General features: G+C 41.8%; 1 protein-coding gene across 1 annotated transcript in view; it reads left to right on the top strand.

Moving 5' to 3' along the window:
- Nucleotides 1-13728, top strand: part of P4HA1 (prolyl 4-hydroxylase subunit alpha 1) — a 59521-nt gene that overhangs the window by 11269 nt on the left and 34524 nt on the right. Inside the window, 5 exon segments of the mRNA XM_005301734.5 lie at nt 4505-4621; nt 5663-5759; nt 6049-6200; nt 8829-8966; nt 12862-13101. Coding sequence (XP_005301791.2) covers nt 4534-4621; nt 5663-5759; nt 6049-6200; nt 8829-8966; nt 12862-13101 — 715 coding nt within the window. The 5' untranslated portion in view covers nt 4505-4533.

Here is a 13728-nt window from a genome sequence, read left to right as displayed (position 1 = left end):
ACCTATACTAATCTACATTCTGAGATGTATGTTTGGTAACCATTAATTCAGTTAGAGAAATTAGGATTTCTTTGCACAAACCTCCCTAGTTGAGACGCTTCAACAAGAAGTGAACAGCTTCCCCTCCCCACCCCCCCCACTACTATGCTGTATTTTCTGCCAGTGTATTTAGTAAAGCTGCACAGTATAACTGGTGAAATGCTGAACCCTGATTATCAGGTTAGATAACTCAGGATTTTCTGACAGTCCTCTGTGGAGATCTGAATAGCAGTTTTGTGCATTATGCCTTTTTAAAGCACACCTACATTTTTAACAGGAGGAACTAAGCAGCACACTGGGAGCTTAACAAACCGGCCACAAGACAAGTTAAACAAGATGAATAATTGGCATGGCATTATATTAGTATGCCTATAGCTGCTTTAATTTTACTTTGTTCACAGGGTCACTTAGTTTTCTTTTACTCTCCCACGGAAATTTTATGCACATTTACTCTGACAGTAACTCTCTTGCAATCTCCCATCAGTCTGTAGAGCACAAAGAGAGTGAATATTTATATAACTCCTTTTAAAAAAATGTAATACTCTTCTGTTTGGGAAGAGAGATGCAGACCCAAGTGTGGTATCTATTCCTTTAAAAACAAAAACCCACACCCATATTCCTCTAGGAGCAGTACTTAACAGTTGTAAAGAAAATCTGTTTGCTTACAGAGGATGCCTTGTGGTCTTGAGATGGTTGCTATCTTAGTTGGAGCTGTTTTAGAGGAGAAAACTGTAGAACTGTCTGGAATTTCAATTAGAAGAAAATTGAAGAACTTGGAAGTTTCAAATGGCAAGGAGGAGAAAAGTAAAGTTTCTATTCAACTTTTTTTTAATAGTTTGTCATTTGCTCTGAGGGGTGTGTGTGTGTGTGTGTGTGTGTGTGTGTATGCATGTATATTTCCAACTATACACCCACCCAACACATTTTGAAGAAGAGAGGTTATTTTTATTTGACCTAACATTTAAAGTATCCTCTGATATTCCTGGGGAACAGGAGGAGGGAGTAGGTGGAATTGTGGTGGGTTTTACAATCCTAGTGCAAGTAGTATGTAGAAGGAATGGAAGAAGTGGAGACAAAACATGATTTTGAATGCTTTAAACCATATATAACTTACAGGTTTTATAAGTAAAATATTTTTCTCTGAATATCTGAGCTCCAGCAGGGATGGAAGCCTTCTGGGATGGTAATAGAAGTTGTTGGAGGATCCAGAGCTCTCTGCAGATGCCAGGAAAGACTCCATCTAGGCAATGAAAAGCGTATGGGATGGTCGAGAGAGAGGGTTTGGAGGGAGTGGATACAACTGCAGCTGGGGCCAGAAGCTTTCTGGGAGATTGCCACACTGTTAGAAGAAGCTGTGAGATAAGGTGAAGGGGGAAAACTTTGATGCTAGAGTACATCAGTCTGGCAGTTTCTAAGACCTCATTGTGGTATTGTTTGACATTGTGGAAGAATTTCAGCTCATGCGCACGGCATAGGAGACGCATCTGATCCTTTCCAATAAATTGTTTGAAGTAGATAACTTACAAAAAGCTCTGTTCTTGTATTTCGCTGAATATACAGTGTAATGATAGTTCATTGTATCCCAAGTACTGTTAACTCAAAGTTAGCAAATATTTATAGTGTAGTAGAATTGTTTGTTTATGCTTTGTAGTCAATGCACAAGGTTATTTGCTTGCTTCAGTTGAATGTGTCGGAGGTGCTTGAACTTTCTTGGAAATAAAGTTCAGCAGTCACATTAAGGCAGAGGTGGGCAAACTACAGCCCACGGGACCGTCCTGCTCAGCCATTGAGCTTCCGGCCGGGGAGGCTCACCCGCAGCCACAGCGCCGCACAGGCAGTGCTCTGGGCAGCGGGGTTGCTTGCTCCTACTGAGCAGAGCAGCAGTGTGTCTTGCTCCGGGCGGCGCGGCTGCCAGACATGCGGTTCTGAGTGGCATGGTAAGGGGTCTGGGGGGTTGGATAAGGGGTGGGGAGGTCCCAGGGGGCGGTTGGATGGGGCGGAGGTTCTGGGGGGCAGTCAGGGGATAGGTGGGGGGATTGGATAAGCGTGGGGGTCCCGGGGGGCCTGTCAAGGAGTGGGGGTGTGGATAGGGGTCAGAGCAGTCAGGGGAGCTGGATAGGGGTGGGGTCCTGGGGGCAGTTAGGGGCGTGGGGTCCCGGGAGGAGGCGGTTAGGGGACAAGGAGCGGGGGGAGGGTTGGATGGGGGGGCGGGAAGTGGGAGGGGGCGGATAGGGGGTGGGGGCCAGGCACTTCGGGGAGGCACCGCCTTCCCTACCCGGCCCTCCATACAGTTTTCCAACCCCAGTGTGGCTCTCGGGCCAAAACATTTGCTCACCCCTGCATTAAGGGTATGTGTACACTGCAGCCGGGAGTGTGCCTCCCAGTCTTGGAAGACTTCTGCTAGCTCTGTTTGAGCCAGCGTGCTAAAAATAGACGTTGTGGCATGGGCAGTGGCTTGGGCTAGCTGCCCAAGTCCAAACCTGTCTGAGCTCGGTGGTTAGCCTGAATCAGTACCTGTGTAGCAACATCCACACTGCTATTTTCATGCTAACTCTGAGCTAGCACAATAAATCTGTCTACCTGGGCTGCAAGGCATGCTCCCAGCTACAGTGCAAATGTACCCTAACAGTCCAGGCAATCTGTTTCTCCTCTGAAGACTTTCTTTTGGCACCTTAAGGGTCCCAAGTAGTGGATGCAGCTTCCTTTGAATAAAGGAGAACGGAACTGGGTCATTTGGGGAGCATATTAATTTCTGATGTAACTAATTTCATCTGCTTCAGGGGAATTACACCCTGGTGATAATTTCAGACTGGGTGTAAACAGGTGTAGTTTCCATTTTACTTTCCAGGCTCAGTTTACTGTTTCTCATAGTAGGTTGTGTACTTGCTGCAAGTTGGTTAGAGAACAGGTGTTTAGTAGTGACTGTTTATACTAATGCTTATTCTTGTTAGCAGAGCCAACTGGGGTGTGTGTATGTGTGTGTGTGTGTATATTTTATTTTTTGGTTTGGCCAATGAAGTGAAAAATCAGGGAAATTACTCAGTTTGAAAAGTGCTCAAAATTTATCAGCAAATCAGAAAAGTCCACTTCAGTCGTCTTTTAAGGGCCAGCTTCAGAGAGACAAGATGGGTGAGGTAATATCTGTTATTGGACCTATTTCTGTTGTTGAGCGAGACAAGCTTTCCAGCTTTCACAGAACTCTCCTTCAGGTCTAGAGAGTCATTCTCTCTCTCTCCCTCTTCCCCCACTGAAGCTGTCCCTAAAATCTTTTTCCCACATGAAGCTAATCGGATCAAATTTGTGAATGCTTTTGAGTTGATTGAAACTGTTTGTTTTTTAACAAATAATCTATTTGTCTGAAAAAAAATTCCCCAGCTCTAGTAGAAACGTCAACCATTCTAGCCCCGAAATCTCATAGATCCATGTAGATCTCAGGTGCTCTACAGGAGATGAGGGTCTGGAGTCCCCATGCTGCTCTGGTGCCACTGGGGTCCTCATAGCTATCCAATAGCTTCTGATAGTAGCTCACTATTGCCAGTGCTGCCTCCACTGTCGCTGTCAGCTGCTCTGGGCTGCTTCTGTGCTTCACAGAGGAGAGGGTCTGTGGAAATGGTAAATGCAGTTAGGACTAGGTTTTTTAGTGGTGTTCCTACTGGATACTGAAAGATGAGGATAACACACATTCTCTTTTCCCAAGCCTTCTCTTTTCCTCTCCTGAGCTGAACCCACAGAAAAGTTGTAGGGAGAAAATTTTAGGCTTTGGTGAAAGTCTGGGACTTTGAAAGGCTATAAAACTCTGGCAACAGTTCATGGGAGGAAATACCGGTTACTCACTACAGGCTTTTCTATAGGCTACTGTATCATCTGGCTTATAAGTAGTACATTTCTGAAGGCATACAGTATAGACGTTATGATGGGGAACCAATGATTTATTAATGGAATTTGTCAGTGTGGGATCTCTTGCAATCTCATGTTTGTATTTACACTGGAAAAATCAACTTTGATGCAATATATTGTGATTTGTTTTTGATTCCTCACAGTCTAGCTCTGTTTATTTTTGGGCTTTAAAAAACTTTTTATTGTATTATGGTGGCACTGCCTTCAACATTGCTGAGACTTCTTAGAGGTAAAGACTGCTTTGTGAAAACATGCCTCTTTGGTGTCTCTCTCTTCTCCATTTTATGGTATAATGGAGCAATACAAGTAAGTGCTGTTTGCAGAATGTTGTCAGTCCTTTGGGAAGATTTCCACTTCTTCTTAGAGTACTGCAGCCTGGAGGGAAATAATTCCAAAAGGGTAATGTGTTAATAGGGAGAAGAATTGTTTAATAGAACTGTAACCCCTTACAAACTTCAGGTGAAACTGGTTTCTGTGTGTGAATAAAAAAACCACTTTATCTGAAGTGGGAGTAAAATCTGGCTAAATGCTATGGTGTATAAAAGTAATCACTGTATTTCTCTTGTAGGTGTGTGCTGAAGCAACAGCTATTGAACTATGGCATCCGTAAAGGTTTGGTGTATTTTAGTTCTGAGCTTTCTGCTGCCTCATTCTTATGCCCATATGGACTTCTTCACTTCAATTGGTGAGATTTGCTTTTGTATGTACAGTGAATAACTGCAGAGTTCTGTCTCCCAACTTTCAGAACTGACTCTGCAATGGTGTGATTAAAGATGAAGCTGTATGCTCTATTAATTAGCATCGCTCTAAATGCACCAGTAGTTTTAAGTGCCCCGATTGCTTTTTTTATCTTTTTGAGGGAAAATCTTCAGTCAAATCAGTTCTGTTGTTAAAATGACGACAAGAGAACAGGATACACATTCATTGTATTCTGTTACAGATATTGGATTCAAAACCATAGTTTGGATTGAGAGCTACTTTTTGTGAATTGAGTAAATGAAATAACTCTTGATTAGGATGCACAATTCCAGCATTTCAGGATCCCATCTTTATCCCTCTCAATATTTTAATGTTGTATGAAGCATTTGTTAAACTAGTATTTACTCTAGGATTAAGTGGTTCAGCTGCCTGTTTGCTGTATTTCCTGTAGGATTTACTGCTTTATGAATTTGTAGCTGAGAAACAATCTGTCAGTGCAAGCAAAGCAATTTAAATAAATACTACTTTGTGTAGCTCCATAATTAATTCTTGCCATATTTGCTATGTACCAGATGTATTTGAACAAGAGCTTACTCCCTCACAGCCTTTATTCTCTTCTAAATGAGTCCTGAATTAGTCATAATGCTAAATTTGACACTGCATTCACTTCTATGGCAACAAGCTATGTCAAACACAGGATTGTCTCTCTACTGTAAGTTCTATCAAAGGGAGAGAAATCTTATTTGAACGCCTCTTCATGGATAATAAGAACGACACAGAATGGCTAGCCAAGTAAACACCACCTTGAATGTTTTTCCTTTTTTTTTTGTGCCCAAGTTTGTTCCAATGGGAAATCTCTCTAAATCAGTGTTTCTCAACCTTCTTGATATCAGGGACTGGCTTGCTACCTTCCTAAGTGTGCCAGGGAGGTGTCAGGGACCAGACACTCAACCGGTGATTGAGAAACAATGCTCTAAATGAGGAGGAGCAGGAGATCTAATAATTGAAATCATTGCTTCCTCTCTAGGTCACATGACAGACTTAATTAACACAGAAAAAGACCTGGTGACATCACTGAAAGATTATATCAAGGCAGAAGAGAGCAAGCTGGAACAGATCAAAAAGTAAGCAGTTGGTTTCATAACACTAATATTTAATTGTGACTCCACCTTCATGTACAAGAAGGTTCCTGAAGGCTGAACAGGAATTTATTGCCTATGGGGATAAAAATTAATTAGTAATTTCTGCAAGATTTTTGTCCTAAATGAATGTCTCTTTTGTGAGTCGTCATTTTGACTGAAAGAGCTTCCAGTACAAGAGAGTCATGTAGCTCGGCATTAGTTTTACAATACATAGGAAAATATTTAAGTGATGCTGTATTAAGCTTATTCCTAATATATATATGTTTCATAGATGGGCAGAGAAGTTAGATCAACTGACAGACACTGCTACAAAAGACCCAGAAGGATTCTTGGGGCATCCTGTAAATGCATTCAAGTTAATGAAACGACTTAACACTGAGTGGGGTGAACTGGAGAATCTGGTCCTGAAGGACATGTCAGATGGTAAGTTTGAGGAGATTTTGGAGTTATCAACACACAGCTAATACTCTGATTAACATTATCACCCTAATGCCAAGCAAAGCACAACTTTGTTTTTTGAGGAACATATTTTTTGTACTGCACTTGCAGTAGAAATAACAATGGTCAAACACTTTTGCTGAGAGAATTATTTGACTTGTATCTTGCATGCATCAAGATACAAGGATTTCTATGTTTTCCGTGACTTTGTGAGTCTCTCTTTAGAAGAAGACCCTGTTTTTTCTGTATGTAGGTACATGTAGTGCACTTATCACCTGATCGTCAAATTGCTGATGGTGCTGGTAAAAAGTTTAATGAGCTCTGAGCTACACAGAAAGAGGTCAAAAGCTCAACAACAAAACTTCAGGGACAAAGGGAGTAAATTCAGAGAGCTCTAATTCCTCAGAGTGAACTATTTGTGATGGTTCTGGGGGTGTCCAGGACTGAGTCACCTTGTTTACCCCTCTGCCTCCAGCAAAAGGGAAATTTGCTTGTGTTTAACTGGGTTTCAGCTCCCTGAAAAAGCAGTCTGTTAGCCACTCAATCTCCTCTAGGCTATGCCAGCTCTTACTTTTGCCTTGCAAGTTAACAATAGATGCACCCTAAGACTTTTTGAAGCATTCCATTGTAGTATTTTAACACCTTATCTGCTGAGCACTCACAGTAATACCAGGTATACCCTCCTAATGGGAACAGTATACATACCAGTTTACTCATAGACTATAAGGCAGAGGTGGGCAAACTTTTTGGGCTGAGGGCCACATCTGGGTTTTACAATACATAATTGTATGCAGGGCAAAATACAAATTGTATGTGGGGTTGGGGTGCGGAGTGCAGGAGGGGGCCCAGGGCAGGGGTGCAGGGTGTATGAGGGGGCTCAGGGCAGTGAGTTGGGGTGCAGAAGGGGGCTTAGGGCAGGGAGGTGGGGTGCATCAGGGCTCAGGGCAGGGGATTGGGGTGCACAGGTGCAGGCTGCAGCGGGGGGCTCAGGGAAGGGGGTTGGGATGCAGGAGGGGTGTGGCAGGGGCCTCAGGGGGTTAGGGTGCAGGGGGAGTTGCAGTGCAGGCAGGGGGCTTAGGCCAGGGAGTTGGGGGGCGGGGTGCAGGAGGGGTTCGGGCTCTGGGGTGGCAGCAGCGTGCACCGAGGCCAGGGCAGGCTCCCCACGTGCCTGTGCTGTCCCCAGCCCCACGCTGCTCCAGGAAGCGCTGTGGCCCCTGGGGGAGGAGGGAAGGGCTCCACATGCGCTGCCCTTACAGGTACCTCCCCCAAAGCTCCCATTGGCTGTGGTTCCCTGTTCCCAGCCAATGGGAGTTGGTGGGGGGTGGGGTGCCTGGGGGGCCGCAGGGATGTCAGGCTGGCTGCTGCTGAGAGCAGCATGGGGCCTGCGGCACCATGGGAGTCAATCCTGTCCGCTGACCATAGTTTGCCCACCCGTGCTATAAGGGCTAGAAGAGGACCATCATGGTCTAGTCTCACCTCCTGCACATTGCAGGCCACAGAACTTCACCCACCCACCGCTGCATGAGGTCCATAACCTCTGGCTAATTTATTGAAGTCCTCAAATCTTGATTTAAAGACTTTAAAGTTACAGAAAAATTCACCATTTTCTCTAGTTCAAACCAGCAAGCAACCAGTACCACATGCTACAGAGGAAGGTGAAACTCTCCCCCACCCCCCCCCAGTGTCTTGTCTCCCTGTTGACTTAGTATGTGAATGGGGGGCCTCCATTGTGTTGATTCACAACACTTAATTTACATTAATTTATACCCCTTTCACCATCCTAAGACAATTCTTTCCCTCCACCATCCTAAATAGAACACAGAAGTAAAAAATTAAATTGAAGGACTAATATTCAGAAGTGTACTCTAGTTTGCATGAATGAAAAACTTGATTCAAAGTATTGTGAAAATTAGACTTAAACTTATTCAATAGTGAGAGACTCTCCCACATTTTCCATATAAACTTCTATTAAAATAAGGCATCTTTCAACATACTTATGTGTGAAATTAGTGATTGTCTGTTCCCAATACATTTACTGGAACAATATCACCGATCCTGCCTTAAGGTTGGTTCTGCATGGGTAGTAACAGTGATACCATTTTCCCCCCCCTTTTATGCTACCTTATCTCATGATACTGCATAGGGATTCTTTTGGAAGAAGAGCCCTAAGACAACAGATAAACTGTTAAAATTAATTATCCTTATCTTTGAATTTGCTGTGTATTGGTTATTGATTTATTTATTTTTAAAAACAATTCCGCATGGTTGGTCTTGTGTGATGTTTGGTTTATTGGCCTGTTAGGACGCTCATGAAATAACTGTTGAATAATCTAGAGAGGTGCACTGTTAGCATATTACTGCCCCGTACAAATAGGCCTACACACTGTTTATCTAGAGTCCTGCCCAAAGGTGGTAGGTTTTGTAAGAAGATCTGCCTCTGATTTAATAATAACCTGTAGTGACATGCTGGTTTTCATCCAACAATTTGTGTAGAGATACTTATTTGTAATTAAATGTTTTTTAATGTAAAACTCCCAGGACAAGCAAAGCCCAGTCCTCTTCTTGATCTCTCCAACCTTTTTTTCTTTTCTTTTTTTTTTTTTTTCTCCTCAGGCTTCATCTCTAATATGACTATTCAACGCCAGTATTTTCCTAATGATGAAGATCAGGCTGGTGCAGCCAAAGCTCTCCTACGGCTCCAGGATACCTATAATTTGGATACAGACACCCTCTCCAGGGGGAATCTTCCAGGTAAGAAGCACCTGTGCTAGTTGGGGATAAATAGCTGTGCAATTACAGAATATCTAGATTATAAACCCTTTTGAGAAGTCTTCTCTTCATGCCTGTCTGTAAAGCGCCTAGCATGCTGTTAACAGTAGGGAAAAAAACCCAGACTTTCCTAGCTTTCAGCCAGTATATGATTATATAAACTTGTGTGCTGTGGGCCAGCTTAATTGAACTGCTGCAGGGAGTTGAGTCACATCTCCCTGTGTAAACCTGTACCCTAGAGAACACTCTACTCAAGGCAAGATGAGCACTGGTACCATAGCACTTCCTTGGGATTTTCCAGTGGGGAGGGACACAGCAAAAACTGCTGAGGGATGTGCTGAAACACTGTGTCCCACCCACATTCGCTCTGAGGCTCACTTTTTGGGTGTGTTGGTCTTTCCTTCAGTTCTTTGGCAGTGGGTGTGTTGCAGCCGTTTTTCTTCAACACTTTCTCTTCCTCTGATGGGCTTTCTGCTGCCAGGAACTTGTGCTTGGGTTTAGAATAGCAAAAATTGGCATTAGACTCCAACTGAATCTAGCCTGCTCTGTGTAAGTCAATGTTTGTACGTAGGAAGGATACGTATCTGGTAGTTTTATTTGTCATATTTTTGGCTTCTGATGGAGCTATTGCCTGTGATCAAGCAAAGCTGAACTCTTTCTCTCCTAGAGCAAGATTAGTTGCTCAATATTTAAAGTTGCAAGTGAGTTTCCATTTGTAAGTCCACTTTATAGCGCCTCTCTAAAATACCACAGAATTAGCACACTTGGCTGGATAAATATTCCTATTATGTTAATGCAAGCCTTTAACCTATGGCTTGTATAGAAAACTGAGTTCAGTAGGTAAACAAATCACTGCACTAATCATGGACAGTTAAAATATGCCAATTCTCTCCATTTATTGTTAGAGTATTTCATGCTGTAATGTTAAAGAAAAAAATTAAACAGGAATGAGATATTAAGAGTGAGTTTATTTTATTTGTTCACTTTAAATGTTGTAATCAGCAAGCTGTATTTTAAAACTCTGTAACTGCATGTGTGCAGTGGAATACATGTTAGTAAAAAAGAACACTGTTGTATAGTCCTTCCCCTTCCCCCTCTCCCTCCCACTTATAAGAAGGATTGTTTTTTGAGAGTTTAAAAATTAAGTGACATAGGATTGCCTGAAGCTATATAGTGTATAAACATTAAAAGCAAGCGACAGGGAACATGTGGAAAACATACATAATCACTTGCACTCATACAAAGCTAGCTAAAATAATCTTTAACAGTTTTGTAGGCAGGAAAAGCCAGTTTGTCCCTTGGGAAGAAAATTAAATTAAAGTTCCTAACTTTCTCTACTGGTTTCTCTCTCCTTCTGTTCTAAAACAGTCCTTTAGCAAATGTGGGGAAAAATAAGCACTGCACAATCCATGTTATGTTTTCACAAACTCTCATGTTCAGATGCCTAATAACATTGGGAGTGATTGGCTTTAATGTTGCAAAGTGTAATTTTGTTTTCTGTGTTTTGTTAATCTTAAACTTGACTATTCTTTCAAGATCTGACTCTCCCCTTCCCCCCCCCCAACACACAGATTTTTATCATTTGTTGTCTTCTATAAGAAATTAAGTGAATTTATGGACCATATTCTTTCATATTCTGTCTTTCTTGGAAGCAAGCCTGTGCAGCCCAAACTCTGTGCTGCCTGGTAATATAATTCTGCTTTTTAATAGTATTGTGATAAAATTGCATCTGAACCCATCATAATTGTTGATCAGTCAAATTTTCATTCTAGAAGTAAAATTCTCTGGTTTTCCTGGTCTCCAGGACTAATGGAATTCTAAATCTCTAGTATTTTATCTGTTTTGGTCACTAATTGTCTTCTGTATGATTTTCAGTCACTTAATGCATCCAGTTTTACCCCCCACAATCTCTCTACTTTCTCCAATTCAGTTGAACATTGCTACCTCTTTACCTAATTCTCCTGCTTTTCGATCTTCTGCATTTCAGACCTTGCTGGGTTTTTTTTTTTTTAAACTGATCTTGTATTAAGCAGTTGCCCTGGCTATTTCTGTAACAAAATGAACAATTACTGTATAATTTCCCTGCCACACAAATAAATCTGTCTAGTTATCAGTGCTGTTTGTGTGGTGAATGTAGACCTTGTGCTCAGCACTTTGTTTATATAGGGCCCCTTACACTTAGTTCTCATCTGTGGATGTTAAGTTTCCTGAGCATCTACATCAGACCTACAAGCAACAAATGTTATGGGAGAGGAGGCCTGAGGCTGTGCCCTTTTTGACAAAGAATCCCAAGTGGATAGGTTCCCAACAACCATCCTCTGCTACCTCTCTTTTGGGTATGTCTACAGTGCAAAAAAAATTTGTGACTGGCCCAGGTCAGCTGACTCAGGCTTTCAGGGCTTGGGCTGAGGGGCTATAAAATTACAGGGTAGATATTCAGTGTCCGGCTGGAGCCCAGGCTGAGACCCCATGAGGAGGGAGGGTCCCAGAGCCTGGGCTCCAGCCTGAGACTGAACTGCTATGAGCCCCATGACTCAGCTGACCCATGCCAGCCACACATGTTCTGTTGCAGTGGCTGAAGAGGCTGAAGGTCATTTAACTTCTCTGGGACAGTTTGCATGAAATCTCAAGACCATCTAAAACTCAAGAGTTCAATTAAAAACAAAACTTAGTAAGAAGAGAAGATCCGATTTAAACAAAAGAAATTGAATGCACAACATATTTAGTCTGAAACCCTGAAAAAGCTCATCTCGGGTTTAGTTACAGTGAATGGAAAAATGATCTTGCACTGCTGGAGAGAACTCCTTTTTCCACTCTCATTCTTTTGGCAGGTTAGTCTCTCAGGGCTTGTCTACCCCAGAAAATCACATTGTTAGAACACAACCTTGAGAAGTTGCAGGGAAGAGTTCAAGTGTTGAAGAATAGAAAACAATGAAATCCATAATTTATGTTCATGATTACTTTAACTTCAGGTGTAAACGAAAAGCAGTTAAGCTGATACAATGTCATGGACAATGAAGGATACTGCATTTTTCTGTAGTGTTTCTTTTACTCCACCCTGTATTTCCAAATATTTGCTATTCCCTTTTTACAAGACAGAGTTTGATTCTTCAATGGGCCCTGAATTACAGTGGCAAAAATAGAAACCTGTAATTTACTTACAAAGACTTCAAATTAAACTTTCAAATAGAGGCCATTTTAGACTCTGCTTCTAAACATGAGTTACTTCATAACCTTTACCAGTTGTGTAGTTACTGATTATCATAGTTGATGCTTCTTTCTCTCCCTCATCAGCTTGCCAGTTGCTAACAAGATGTGCACAGACAAGCTTTTGAAATAAATAAAATGTATATGGAAAGTGCCTAACCCAGGCTCTAGGACCAATGCTTGAACCATTTCTAAAACTACTACTGGTAGAAAAGAAAATATATTTAAATTGATTTAGGTCAATATTGCTTCTGCATAATGTGCTTTTCAGTCATAAAAACCTTTGTAGAATTGTCAGTGACTAGTCACTGAGAAATTTTATGTATCTCAATGCATATGCATTTTGTTATGTGGACTTTGATGCTCCAGGGATTTAACTTCTGAGGATTCAACAATATAGCCACTAACAAAGGTAAAGTATCAGGGGGGAGCCGTGTTAGTCTGTATTTACAAAAACAACAAGGAGTCTGGTGGCACCTTAAAGACTAACAGATTTATTTGGGCATAAGCTTTCGTGGATAAAAACCTCACTTCTTCGGATGCAAAGGTAAGTACATTCTAAACTCTGGGTGCCAGCACTAAACAGAATTGAATTTGTTCAGTGGGTAGTAAGAAAATTCAGAATATTATGTTTCCAAATCCTACATACTTTGTTTCTTGCTTTCTATAGGTGTAAAGCACAAGTCTTTTTTAACAGCCGAAGATTGCTTTGAATTGGGCAAGATTGCATACACCGAGGCAGACTACTATCATACTGAGCTATGGATGGTGCAAGCTCTGAAACAGCTTGATGATGGAGAGGTGTCTACTGTTGACAAAGTCTCCATTCTAGATTATTTGAGTTATGCTGTGTATCAGCAGGGGGACCTGGACAAAGCAATGATGCTCACCAAGCGACTTCTTGAGCTGGGTATGTTGTTAAGAGACTAGATCCACAATATATTGTAAAACTGGTAAGGAAATTCTGTGATATAGCAGTTTTCATATTATGGTCTGTAGATTACTTTTGCTTTGCAGAGTAATTGTGGGTGGCTGCTTCTGTCATACAGGTGAATTTCTGCCAAAATAAAATGGGTGAGGAAGGTATCCAATCAAGCAGTTACACCCATTGTATTAAACGATGATGAAAATAATCTTCCCTAATATTACTCTTTCAAATAATAATAGCTGCTGCAAGGATGTTGTGATCCGCACTGGTTTGGCAAGGGAGGAGGGCCACAAAAGTATGCCTGTCTTAAGAAATGATCTGTAACATGAAACTGACTGCTTGAGGTACATCTGAGTTCATTTTTTGGATAGGAGTTTGCATTTGGGGGAATGGTTGTTTCTATTTTGGCCTAAATTTTACTACTTGCATACATTTGCTTTCAAGAAGGGTAAATTAAAAATTGCATCCTTAAAGGAAGAGACACATACTTCTAGCAGAATTGGGCAGTTCCCGCTATGTTGTAAGTTCTTTTGGCATGGAATCTCTTCCTGTGTGGCTGTACAATATCTTGCGCAGTGGAGAATTGCCAAGTGTCCAGTTTTCAAGTGA

Source organism: Chrysemys picta, chromosome 7 (genome assembly GCF_011386835.1).
Source record: "Chrysemys picta bellii isolate R12L10 chromosome 7, ASM1138683v2, whole genome shotgun sequence".
NCBI lineage: Eukaryota > Metazoa > Chordata > Testudines > Emydidae > Chrysemys > Chrysemys picta.
This window is presented reverse-complemented; position numbering and strand designations above follow the sequence as displayed.